The following is a 13,699-nucleotide window of genomic DNA, read 5'->3' as shown; positions in this document are numbered from 1 at the left end:
GGAAGAGGAGATGAGAGCATCTTTTTATTATCATGGTCTCTTTTCTGGGTGGGGAAGTAGCCATGATTTTTCAAGTCAAGGTAGTGCTGAACCCTGTTAAGCCCTGTGATGTTGTGAACACTCCAACTGGCCCAGCCCCTGTTGACTGGCAACCCATGAAAGCTGGAAGCAGCTGCCTCTATGACCTCAGCTCTGCCTGGTCCCTCTGCTTTGTTTACCCTCCCATTCGGTGACCCTCACTAGCTCCCCTGGGGTTCGATTATTATCTCTGAGCCAAGCTCCCACCTCCCCACTATCCTCTCTGATACTCCCCCAACCAACACTGGAGTAAAGCTGTCCTTGCTGATGATTGGAGGGTAAGTAGATCAAAGACCCAGGAGTCTTCTTTAGGACCTTAGGGCTGGAACACTCGGCCTTTTCCCATCCATCCTCAGATCAAACCATCAGGATCCTGGATCAGGACCAGGACCTCAACACAGATCTTTGTCATCTGTCCTTACTGCCGCAGTCCTCTTGCCTTCAGGCCCCCCTTCCCAACTACCTCTCTTGCTCAGGGCAATTGATAGAGATGCCCCATCTTTCTCTGTGGACCCAGTGACAGTGGCCTTGTTCCTTGTGTGGCACTCCCAACTCCCAACTGCTTTGAGCTGGCTGTTCCCACACCCACACCTCTTCTTTTCACCTCTTCCTTCTGGCTTCTTTCAACTTAGCTCAAAGCCATCCTTCTGCAAAAGCTTTTCTTGTGTGTCTCCCACCCCCAACACTGCTAACGTCCACCCTCTGAGATCACTCTCCATTCACATAACTATTTGCACAGTCTAGTCCCCACTGAAGGCAAGGATCATACTTTTGTCTTTCTTTGTGTGCTCAGTGCTCAGCATGGTGCCTAGCACATAGTAGGTGCTTAATAAAAGCTTATTCACTGACTGATTGGACTAAGGCTGCCTCTAACATTTTCCTAGGTGTTGATTATACAGGCCACTTGATTAGGAATCATAAAATGGTTCAAATGGCAGCTCTGCTCTCTACCTATGTAGCCTTGGGTAAGACACTTCTCTCTGGGCCTCAGTTTCCTCACTTGTAAAATGAGGAGATTGGTCTAAATGACTCCTTCCTGGTCATTTGGAACAAGACTGGGAAGAAGGAGCTTAGGTATAGCAGAGACAATAACCTCAAGCACACTCTTCTCTGACCAGTCTAAGCCCTTGCTCTAAATTCAATTTGATTCGATTACATTAAGCCCCTGATCTATTCTAGGAAGGCATTGTGCTGGGTGCTGAGCATACAAAGACAAAAATGAAACAATTCTTGCCCTCAAGGAGCTTACATTCTATGGGGCTATGCGAACTTTACACAGATAACTCTTGGGATTTAGGTGTCATTTCTAGTGGAAAGAGCATGAAAACCAACCATCCTGCAGCTGGCAAACCTCTTAGAGTCCCTATAATTCAAATTCTTAGACAGCATAGGTGGTCACACTCCCTTCCCGTTACCTGCTCCCTGGTCCATCCATCTTCCTACTCTGCAGATGTCCTCACCCTATCTCCCATTATTCCCCACACAAAATCTCTTTTATTCCTCTCACCTAGGGACAGCTAGGGTGGCACAGTGGATAGAGCTCTGAAGTCCTGAGTTCAAATCAACTTATTAAGCTGTATGGCCCTGGACAAGTCACTGAACCACTTATCTGCCTCAGTTTCCTCAACTCCAAAGTGGGGATAATAATAGCACCTACTTCACAGGGTTTGTGTATGGATAAAATGAGATGATATTTGTAAAGCATTGGTAGAGTTTCTGGCACATAGTAGGTGCTTAATAAATTCTTATTTCCATTTCCCTTCCCTTTATCTTGTGCTCATTGGACCAGAACCAATAACTGTATTTTACATAATTATAACTTCAAATAGTATGAATTTGAATACATGCAACCAACCACTTCAGGGATTCATCATTTGCATTAATCAGGATCTAGCTCAGGGATGGGGAACCTGCGGCCTCAAGGTCACATGTGGCCCTCTAGGTCCTCAAGTGCAGCCCTTTGACAGAATCCAAACATCATAGAACAAATTCCTTCCAAGCTGTATTCCAGTCAGTCACTGGGAATGGGGGTATATATACCATGGCTACCTGAAGGATGATAGGAATGTGAATTTAGAGCTAGAAAGGCCCTGAGGAAGCATCTAGTCTCTCCCTCTCATTTTACAAATGAAGAAATGAAAGCTCTGGGGAAGTAAATGTCAGATCCTGGGTCAGACCCCCAGGTCTCCTGACTCCAAATTGAGTATCCTTTCTAAGGAAACTAGGTGGCCCAGTGGATGAAGTGCTTGGTCCCAGCTGGAGTAAGGAAGACCCGCCTGAGATGCTTACATAGCTGTGCAACCTAAATCTTCTCTTGACTTGGTTTTCCTAGCTGTAAAATGGGGATAAAGAACAGCACCTACATCACAGGGTTGTTTTGGGGATCAAATGAGTTAATATATGTAAAGTGCTTTGCAAACTTTCAAGTGCTATATACAAACGTGTTTCAACAATCCGGCTAGCAGCTGCTGTGGGGGTGGAAGACCAACACAAGCCCAGCAACAAGAATGCTGCCAAACCTAGGTTCTTTTGATCTGCTTTACTAAGGAAAGCAACGTTAAGGCATTGACAATCTCACTTTAATCCAGCATACAAATACTTAGTTCAGGGGAAAAAGCCAGCACCCTGAACTTCAGAGCAAATACAAACAAATTACAAACATCGACAGACAGGCCAAATACAATTCATAGTTACCAACATCTAAGTTCAGCCCAGGAGCTCATAATAAGGGCTGGCCCAGAGTCACATGCACCACCATGGCTGTGGGTAAGAGCACCAAAAAAGAGAAAGCCAACCCCTGCTTTTATACCTTCTTCAGGGTCAAAGGTACATGCAACTCACCCACATGACCTGAAATCGTCACAAAGAGGCAACTTAAACCTACGTGGTCTAAAAGCCTCTGATGTCCCAAACATGCCACTCAAACCCATGTAAATTTACTAGGCCCTCCCCTGAGGCAAGGAGGTCACCAAGGACTCCCAATCTAGTCAAGGAAACAAAGGCCAAACTCTTCAAGGGCACTTGATTGAACTGAGTGCTAAGAGCCCATTTTGATTGACAACACAAAATGCTAGCTAGCTATTAGCTGTGCATTAGGGAGATGGACTTTGTCAATGGCTTTGTCCTTCAACACTGGAAGAACCAGAAAACCAGAAAACCAGCCTCATGCAGTAAAGAATTTGGGCCTTGAAGTTATAAGGTCTAACGCCCTTATTGCTACAAATGGGTCTTAGAGATCAATGAGGTCAAACTCAATTTACAGCAGAGGAGGCAACAGAATCTGGTTCAAGAGGAAGCTGAGTGACTTGTTCAAGGTTACTAAGTCAGGATTTCATCCTTGCTTCTTTGACTCCAAATCCAGGGCCTTTTTCATTACACCATCCTACCTCGCTCACATACTCAGGAGAACTGAATTCTAATCCTCGTTTTTGCATTAACTTAATGTATGGTATTGGATGGACCACTCCCCTTTAAACCTCAGTTTTTCATTATATAAAAGGGGGCCAAGAGGTCATTCTCGCCTTATTTACTTCACAGTCTTGTTTGGATGGAGAAAAATGTTTTCCAAACCCTTAAATACTATGGAAGGTGTAGCCGTTATCACCATCACCACCACCATCATCATCATCATCGCTATTGTTATGGTTGTTATTATTTTTCTGTCAATACTTAATTTCCTCCTCTCTCAAATTTGCCAGGTCACCTCTTTCTTCCTCTTCCAGGTCAAATGCGTGTACCAGCAGCTATGGACCAGCATCTGACCAATTCTCTCGATGAGCTTGTAGAACATGAGCTGAGGAAGTTTAAGAGGAAACTATACCACATTGCACTAAAGAAATGTTATAAGCCCATTCCTTGGGGAAAATTGGAACCCGCCCACTGCGATGATCTTGCTCAAATGCTGGTCAAGTATTACGGAGAAAAGTATGCCCTGGAAGTTACTTTGAAGGTTCTAAAAGCCATTCACCAGCAAGATGTGGCCAACCTACTCCTTAAGAAAATCCAACAGGGTGAGTTAGGCCTGGGACTGATGCTCTGCTGTTGCCTTTCACCATGATGGCACCACAGAAGAGGACCAGCTGTCTTCTTCCATGGGGGCCATCTTTTGAAGATAGAGATAGGAGAGCCTTACAGTCACACCTTCAGACAAGATCCTAGCCTGATGGGCCAGTTCTTATCGGCTAGCAGTGCCCCTTTGCCACCAGAGCAGCTCAAGCTAGTCCTCGTCCCTCCTTAGGCTTAGACACAGACCAAAAACATCTCCCCTTCCTCCTCCAGGGGTTCCTGCTCTTCTGGGAACACAAGAACAAATTAAATCCCCTCTTGGATAAGGTTCTGACCAAGATAGAGACATAGACACTCCTTTAAGGGCCCAGTTCACCCTATGATGCTACATGCACACAGGGGCAGGACAAGGTCATGGGCAAAGCCCTGAACAAGAATTGATTTTAGCTGCAGAATTTCACAGAGTCTCTCTACTGTAAACTTTCCTGGTGATCAGGGAAGGCAGTAGGCACCAGATCACCAGTGTTGGAGACTTCTCCAAAGCTGACCGATGCAGCTAGCCCACACTAACTATTTTCTGAGGGGTTAGCGTGAAAAACCTGGGAGACTTCTTTCAGTCTGCTCAGCTCTCTTATGGCCCACGGTTCCCTGAATTGGGTATGCTGTCTCAAACCAACTAGTGACTGGTGGTGGTGGTGGTGGGGGGACTCCAAGTTTTAAATACTTCAAACCTCAGCATCGCATTATATAGAAGGGGGAGGTGTGGGGGAGTTTATCCTTGACCCAGCTACCTCTGTGGGAGATCTATGTTTCTGTCTTTATGGTTATTTGCTTTTGGTAATATCAAGATATACTTCAGTAAAAGTTTACTAGTCACATCTCAAGGGGCCTTAGGATTCAGGAAAGATGATAATTCAGTGATATTACAGGGCAGCTAGGTGGTACAGTGGGTAAAGCATTGGGCCTGGAGTAAGGAAAACTCATTTTCCTCAGTTCAGTCTGACCTCAGATACTTACTAGCTGTGTGACCCTGGGCAGGTCAATTAACCTGTGGTTGCCTCAGTTTCCTCATCTGTAAAATAAGCTGGAAAAGGAAACAGCAAACCAGTTCAGTATCTTTGCCAAGAAAACCCCAAATTGGGTCACAAAGAGTTGAACATGACTGAAACAACTGAACAATAACATTATGAGTTATTGGTGTAGTGAATAATTTTATAGTGTTTTGTAGTTTACAAAGCATTTTTCTCCCAAGAGCCCCAGTGAAGAAACCAAAGTGGTTAAAATAATAATAATAGCACTTTAAGATCTATAAAGCACCTTGCTTATCTTATTTAATCCTCACAAGCACCCTGGGAGGAAGGTGCTATTATCATACCCCATCTTACAGATGAGGAAACTGAGTCAGAGAGTCACACAACTAAGAAGTGTCTAAAGCCAGATTTGAACTCAGCTTTTCCTGACTCCAGGCCCAACGTTCTATCCACTGCACCACCTAATTCAGTAGAGACTGGATGACCATTTGTTGGGGAATATTATGGTAGAGTCTTCCTGTTTAGGTGTGGATTGCGGAGGTCCTTTCCAGCTCTGAGACTGTGAGATTCAGTGGAGCTAGCGGATTATTAGGCCCATTTTACAGATTGGGACACAGAGGCTTAGTAGAGTGATAGTAGTAGTAATAACAGTCATAACTGGGACTTGAACCCAAATCTTCTATCTCCAAGTTTAGTGCTCTGTTTACTTCCTTAGTATTATTATTATTATTAATTATCATTTGTTGTTGTGGTTCAGTTATCTCTAACTCTTTATGACCCCATTTAGTGGGGTTTTCCATGGCAAAGATACTGGAGTAGTTTGCCATTTCCTTCTCTAGCTCATTTTACAGATGAGAAAACTAAGGTAAACGGAGTTAAGTGACTTGCCCAGAATCACACAGCAGCTAGTGTTTGTGGCTGAATTTGAACTCAGATCTTCCTGATGCCCAGGCCTCTATCCATTGTGCCACCTAGCTGTCTAATAACTCATAATATTTGTGCAGTAACACCACTTAGTGTCCCTTACTCCTTTATGCTGCTGCTCAAATAAAAAAAATCCTCCTCATGTTTCTATAGGTTACAAATCAGAAGAGATAGTAGGATGTAGCAGACAGAATTCTGAACTGGGAGTCAGGAAGCCCCAGATTCAAATCTGACTTCTAAAACTACCAATCCTCGGGAGCCTGGGTCTCTCTCACTTAGGTTTCTTCACTTCTAGTCCACAGTTCTTTTTATATCATGAAAGCTGCCATTATTAAATCAAATCTAACCGTTCCTAGTCAGTGATCCGAAGCGGGAATCAGGGAATCACGGGAGTCTAGAGTCAGACCCTTGCATTATGTCAGGTGTCGGAGGGCAAGATTGCTTTTGGGGACAGTGTGGTCTGGTGGAAAGAGCCCTGGACTTGGTGCCTAGGAGTCAAGTCCTGTTCCCAATCCGTCTTTGCTCTCTATGTGAGCTTGGACATGTCATCTCCCTTTGAGACGCCACTTTGCATCTGAAAATTGATCCCTGAATATCCCTTTTGTGATGGGGTCAATCCCTGCCCAGGCCCAAAGGAGGACATTTTTGTTTCATGAATTTCGTTTACTTTTCAGAAGGAAGTGATGAAAATGAAGATGACAAAGACGAAAGTGACGAGGGTGAAAGCGATGAAGACGAAACAGATGATGATGAAGAGGATGAAAGTGATGAAGATGATGAAACAGATGATGATGAAGAGGAGGAGTAAGATGTCAAAGGAAAGCACTGGGAAAAAAGAGATGATGAAGATGATATAGAAAAATAAAATCTTACACTCAGCTCGATGGCAGTGGTTAGAGAATCATCAAAATAGAGAATCTGAAAACCATAGAAACATAACCTTAGAGTCTTGGGAGCCCCGTGTCTCAGGGGGGTGGAATCACAGAGCTGGAAGGCTCCTCGGGCCATTGAGCCCAGCTCATATCTGAGAATGCCCCTTACAACACACCTGACAAGAGATCATCCAGCTTTTTGACTCCTCCAGGGAGCTCACTACTTCCCAAAGTAGTCAATAGCACTTGTGGAGAGCTCTAATTGTTAGGAAGTTTCCCCTTATATCGAGCCTAACCTTTCTTCAAGTTTTCCCTCCATTGCTCCCTAATTCTTTTCTCTGGGGACAAACTAAAGGAAATTGAATTAATCCCCATTACATAGGAGTGTATTTCAGATCCCGTGGAAGCCAGTTAAAACGTCCTCCTTAAGTCTTCAGGCTAAACCCCCAATTCCGTCAAGTACTTTGTATATCCTGAACCCGAGGCCTTGCATTTATCCTGGTTGGTCTGTCAAGTCAAACCAAGAAGCATTTATTAGGCAATTACTATGTGCCAAGCACTATGCTAATGCAAATACAAACAAAATGAAATTCCCTCTCTGACCTCAAGAAGCTTCTATTCTAGTGGGGGAAGGCAATCCATAAAAGGGAGAAGAAAAGTGGAGAGGGGAGCAAAGTAGGAAGGTAGCCAAGTGGGGCATAGTGGTGAAGTCCAGGGAATGAAGGATGGGCTCTTTCTCAAAATGGAGGTTCTGGAAAGAACTCGCCAATGGGAGCAGCGGGAGAAGGCAACTGAGTTACAGCCTTGGAGTCTATAGGATGACTTGACTTTTTGGAGCTCTTTCATTTCATAAAACTAAAAGTCAACATGTCCAACATAGATCCATTACCTCCCCCCCCCCCCCGCCCAAACTCACTCCTCTGCTAAACTTCTCTATTCCTGTTGAGGGCACCTATGTGGGTCCAAACATACTGTGCTCTAGTAATCACCTGGATGAGAGGCAAAACATAATTATAGGGAAGGAACTTGTGTGTGGCCCCAAGGATAATATGATAACAGTGTCCAACAGAGACACAAGTTTATGCTATAATGCTTGCTCAGGCCTCAGTTTTCTGGTAGGCATGTGTGTGATATCCAAGCAGGAACTTGTTTGAGGATTCAAGGATTTAGCATTATCTTAAGATCACAGGGTAGAGAACAAGTTTGGGGGTGGATTGTAGAGGGCCTTGAATGCTGGGATCAGGAATTTGGACTTTGTCCTATAAGTCAAGGAAGGTTTCTGAGCCCAGGAAGTATGTGATAAGAGCTGAGCTTTAGAAATATGAGTCTGGAGGGATCTAAGAGAGGCAATAATCATGAACAAGTTGAAGGCTTGGATTCTTGTTAAAATGCACATCTCTTTGGTAAAATTCTTACTCTCAGATGTACTTAGTCATTCATACCTTAGCTTAAATTAAGGATGGGGGGTGGGAGAAGCAGGCATAATAGCAGTGGTATGGGGATAAAGAAGAGGGCCTTGGAGCTATAGGTAGAAAGAACAGCCTTGGACCAGTGTATCAGAATCTTTGGTCAAGTGACTTTCACAACAAGCCTGTGAAAGATTCAGGGAGAGTTAATATACTTAACAGAAGAGGAAACAGAAAAGGGGTATGGATTGCCCAGGGTTAAACAGGGAGTCAGTGGCAAAGCTGGGAATAGAATCCAGGTCTCCAGGACACTTTACCCTACATGACTCTGTCAAGGGGATTCTCTGGGGGGAGGGGCGGAAAGGTAGAGGTTGGGCGGAAAGGTACAGTTCTACCATCTCCCAGAATTCTTCAGAAGGGAAATTAATCCGTCCTTTCCTTTGTCCTCCCTAAATCATCCTCTCTTCAACTAAACGCCTACCTGTTTCTGTCTCCTCTCTTTTCTTTCTTCCTGGTTATATTTCTCTCATCTGTGTCTTTTTTCCTGTCTCATTTTCTCTCTCCAATCTTCTTATACTTTCCCTCTATATGACCCCCCTATCTGTCACTCACCTCAAATTGGATGTCCATTTGTTCACTGTATCATACAGGAAATTGCTTTTTCAGATACAGTTTGGACTAGATGCCTTCTGAGGTTCCTATTAACTGAGAATCTGATTCTATCAGATGGAGACAGGGAGAAACAGAGACTTTTCTTTTTCAGTGACTTGAAAGGGGTGTGGGGCATAGAGCTTTGGGTGATGGATGGATAGGGAGGGCATTTAGCAGGAACTAGAGGCTCTTCCCATCCTTGGGTAGTACTCTGGCATCTGACAAAGGTTTTTCAGAAGCTACAGAGACCAGAAGGAGGCTAGGCATGGCAATGGGGAGGCATTGGGAGGCAAGAGAAATCCAGGTGGAACCTCCAACTTCTGAAGAGATGTTAGATGGGAGATGTTAGAATTGCACTCATTCCTTCCCTTGGAAGAAATATATCCTTCCCTGCTTTCCTTCAAATCCTACCTTCTGCAGTAGGCCTTTCCCAGCTCTCCCTCCCCCAACCCCCCAGATTGCCTCTCATTTATACCATACCTATATGGACACAGTTGTTTGTATGTTTTCTTCCTGATTTGAATGCGTTATTGCATGCAGGGGTCTTGTTCTTTCCTTCCAACATTTGCTTAATAAATGCTTGTTGACTGACATTTTTTTTCTGAGTCTTTTTCTCCTTTTTTAGTAGCAGACTCAGAAGTCCTTTCCAAAGGCTCACACTCTGCTCTTAGATGGAAGTGCCAGCTTTCCCCTTCCCCTGGGGTTAGTGACCTCACCCAACTGGAGAGCAGACTTACCCCATGACATGGATCATTCATCTTCCTCAGCTGAGTGACCTTTAGCTCCCCCTCCCCCAGGCACTCAGTCATGTTGAAAGACAGAAGAGGAATTATGGGTGAAGCCTGGAAAGGGGAATGGGCTAAGGGGCAGGAGGGAGGTTCATAGCATTTAGGTTGCAATTCACATCAAATTCAATGCTCTTGCCTCTAGACTTTGGGAAAGGACTGGAGGAGGGGAGAACAGTCTGGATCAGGAGGAAAGACTGAGTCAACAATTCTTCTCCTAACTCTGCCAGCTAACAATGGGCTCTTTGAACTATACAGCATGTGACCAACCAACAGAACAAAGAGAGTTTGAGATGGCAATGCAGCATGGTGGAAGGAGTGCTGCAGCATATGGAGCAAAGGCCTAGGGTTCAAATCCTTCCTCAGCTATCGATGGTTTGTATGACTTTTAAGCAAATTACTTAACCTTTCTAAGCCTCAGTTTCCACCTGTGTAAAATGATGACCTCTAATTTCCCTTCTAGCTCTAAATCTATGATCCAGTGAAAGCCTCTAGTTTGACAGGGCGTAACAACAAAGCTACTTGCTGCTACTGTGGCTGTGTAAGGCCAATAACACCAGCACACTGGAGGGCTGCTAGCACAAGTTCTTTGATCTGCTTTTCTAAGGAAAGCAACTTAAAGGGGTTTATAATCTCACTTTAATCAAACGTACATATATCATTCACTTAGTTCAGGGGAAAAAGTCAGCACCCTGAACTTCAGAGAAAACACAAACAGAAATTACAAGCAGAAATTATGAACAGAGCAAATAACACAAATCAACAGACAGGCTTCTGTCTGTCTGACTGTAGCAATACATACACAATTACCAGAGAGAGAAGCACCAACGTCTGGGTTTTCAAAGTCAGGGGATTCCTTACTGGCTACCCAGAGTCTCCACACTAATACCCTTCCAATGAGTGAGCCCCCAAACAAAATGCTAAGCTCAGAGTGTATATACACTTCTTTAGGGTCAGAGGGCTTCACACTTCTTAAGATCTAACTAGCAAAAGGGTTGCTTTAGTGCTAAGAAGCACTTCAAAAGAAAAAAACAGTGAGAAGTCCCATTTTGCTTGCCATTAAAGGGGGAAGCATAGCCCTTGCACCTGTCCTCAAGAAGTGGAGGGGGAGGGGGGGGAGAAGGATGGAGGAGAGAGTGAGAGGGAGAGAGAGAGAGAGAGAGAGAGAGAGAGAGAATGAGAGAGAGAGATCGAAAGAGAGAGTATGTATGCATGTAGGAGAGGGACATGGCTCTACCCTCAAGAAGTTCCTGGTCTGGGGTTTGGAGATAAGGCACTGCTTTGAGAAAACCTCCTATCTGAGAAAGAAGACACACTCCCTGCCTTTAAGAGGCCCCTATTACAGGGAGGGAGACACAATTCTGTTTTTAAGATAGGGAGACTTTGAGGGAGCACCTGGTCTCAGGGCTCAAACCATTGTTAAATTTTCAGTGTAAGCATTTACTCACACTGGAAATCTGTAAACACTACAAATCAGGGTTTGATTTATTGTTTTGTTGATTTCTAGACTTCAGAACGTATTAATAATGCAGATTAAACTTAAGGGCGTGTCACAGGTAAATTTTTTTTTCCTCAGAAAGACAGTGGTTAAATATTTACCTGTACACTTCTGTGGGGGTGGGGGTGGGGCAGAACTGGGTACATGCAAGAAAAAATACCTTCACACAATCCAAGGCCATCTGCAAACAACAGGCCAGTTGAGAGCTAGATGGAGAGAAATATGGTAGGATCAGAGCCAGGTGAAATGTGAAGGCTCCTTAGGGAGATGTATCTGTGGTAGGGTGAGAAAAACAAAGGAACATGGACCAGTGGGGGGAGGTGGGAAAAGGTTGCAGAGTTGCGAGGAGATTGAAGGCTGGCGCTGGAATTCTAGGATTCCCTAAGCACATTCCCCTGTCACCCAGGGATGGTGCCATCTGCCTTTCTTTGTTTTCCCTTCCTCTCTCGTCATGCCTCTCTGCCTCTTTATCTGCTTTCCTACCTGGGTCTATCTTGTTGTTTGTGCCTATCTCTACTTTTGTCTCTCCTTGTTCTTCCTCCAGCTGATTCTACATCAAAGAGTTAATTATCTGCTCTCAGATGGAGGGTACCACATTTTTTCTTTGTACATCTTTTCTTTTCCTTCTTTCCTTCCTCTCCTCTCCTCCTCTCCCCTCTCTTCTCCTTTCCTCCTCTCCCCTCCCTTCTCCTCTCCCCTCCCCTCTCCTCTCTTCCACTCTCCTCCTCTCCCCTCCTTCCTTCCTTCCCTCTTCCCTCCCTCTCATATTTTCTTGCTCCCACATCTATTATCTGTATACAGGAGCTGAGAAAATACAAAGATTAAAAAGCCCTTGCCCCTACAGTGAGGGAATTCATAGTCTAGAAGTGATAATGGTATTACCTAACTGACATTTATGTAACACCTTAAAGTTTTCAGAAGAGATGTAATGCACTACACATGGGACTTTGGGCCAGTCCCTTAACCACCCTGGGGTTCTCCTACCTCATCGAGGGGCTTGGACTAGATGGAACTTAAGGTTACTTCCAGCTGCAAATCTGTGGATCAATAATATATAGGAAGACCCCGCTGACCATCAAACCTGTCTCTCCATCAAACCTGAAATCACATAATTAGTACTTCATTCCCTTAGGGGTCAATATTGCTCTATTTCAGCAGCAGCAGAAGTATTAGGAGGAGGAGGAGGAGGAGGAGGAGGAGGAGGAGGGGACTTTTCTTTCTTAGAAAACATTGTTATCGATGTGTTTTGCTTTTCCATGACCACTCTCCCTGGCTGCCTGCAGTCTGAGCAGCCACCTAGCTCAGCTAGCTGTGAGGGGCTGATTGCCAGGTTGGCCGCAGTGATGCAGCTACTCTCTGGCACAAAGCTGGAGAAGGTTCACGCAGTACTGGCACAGACGAAAAAGCCTGGAGCTTTAAAGGACTGATGTCGCATTGTACTGTTGACTCCCGTTGAGCTGACGATCCACTAGACGGAGAGTCCAAACCATTCACTTTAAGGCTCAGTGTGGGACCTGAGAAAGAGCACCATGGAGTCAGAAGTCATGCACTTGAATCTCGTCTCCAGTACTTACTACCTGTGTGTCCTTGGGTAAGGCATTTACAAACTCCCTGAGCCTCAGTTTCCATCTGCAAAATGAGGAGATGGACTTGGTGACATCTAGGGTTCCTCCTAGCTCTAAATCTAGGATCTTATGGAATGACTTGGGTCAACATGAATGTCTTTCTGAAGATACTTTCCACTGGAACTCCTTGTCTTTCTCCTCAACTATGGCTGCATTTTGAGGCAGCTGGGTGGTACAATGGATAGTGCTTGATTTGGAGTTAGGAAGACTGGAGGTCTAATCCTGCCTCAGATCCTCAGCTTTGTGAGTCTGAGCCTCATAAACTGAGCCTCAGTTTCCTCATCTGTAAAATGGAGATAATGATACCACCTGCCTATCAGGGCTGTTGTGATGATTGAATGAAATTACATATGTAAAGTGCTCAGCAAACCCTGGAGAGCTGTATAGATGCTGCCATATTTATTATGCATCTTGTCAGTGATTGGCATGTATACATTGGCACACACACACATATGTGCATGTGAATATGTATAGAATAAAGGCCTGGACTGATCTCTGCTTGATAATACAGGCTAGTGCAAGGCAGTAGTTTTCATAATGGAAAAATTTAACACATCAGAACTTGGGTTAAGACATTTCTTGCCTTAGTTTTCTTAGCCATAAAATGGATGTGTATTTAAGGGACTGAGAAAATTGGGTCAGGTAAATTTCCTGTGGAGTAGCCAGATCTAAGGCCAGGCTGGAGTTCCATAAAGGCTAGCTGAATTCAATTGGATTGAACTGTGCATCGAGACAGAGAGGTGGATGTCAAGGAGGAGGTACTGCAGACTGACCAGCCACCAGGGGGCAGCTGTCTCCCAATTATTCCCTGGTATTGCTTAATT

The 13,699-nt window shown here is 44.6% G+C and overlaps 1 protein-coding gene across 1 annotated transcript; it reads left to right on the top strand.

The window, feature by feature from the left end:
• Positions 1-264: 264 nt before the first annotated feature.
• On the top strand, positions 265-6,918 carry LOC118837774 (calsequestrin-1-like). The gene is made up of 3 exons (XM_036744867.1): positions 265-356; positions 3,801-4,088; positions 6,713-6,918. The coding sequence occupies exons 2-3, from the start codon at positions 3,806-3,808 to the stop codon at positions 6,844-6,846; spliced, it is 417 nt and encodes a 138-aa protein (XP_036600762.1). The 5' UTR covers positions 265-356; positions 3,801-3,805; the 3' UTR covers positions 6,847-6,918.
• Positions 6,919-13,699: the final 6,781 nt, after the last annotated feature.

The sequence above is a fragment of the Trichosurus vulpecula genome, chromosome 2 (genome assembly GCF_011100635.1).
Source record: "Trichosurus vulpecula isolate mTriVul1 chromosome 2, mTriVul1.pri, whole genome shotgun sequence".
Classification (NCBI taxonomy): domain Eukaryota; kingdom Metazoa; phylum Chordata; class Mammalia; order Diprotodontia; family Phalangeridae; genus Trichosurus; species Trichosurus vulpecula.
The sequence above is the reverse complement of the archived record's forward strand: the minus strand, read 5'-3'. Positions and strand labels throughout refer to the sequence as shown.

Bases quoted from the DNA above. Each gene is read 5' to 3' on its own strand.
- LOC118837774 (XM_036744867.1), top strand. From the start codon at position 3,806: ATGCGTGTACCAGCAGCTATGGACCAGCATCTGACCAATTCTCTCGAT. The intron at 4,089-6,712 runs GTGAGTTAGGCC...TTTACTTTTCAG, and splicing joins CCTTAAGAAAATCCAACAGG to AAGGAAGTGATGAAAATGAA.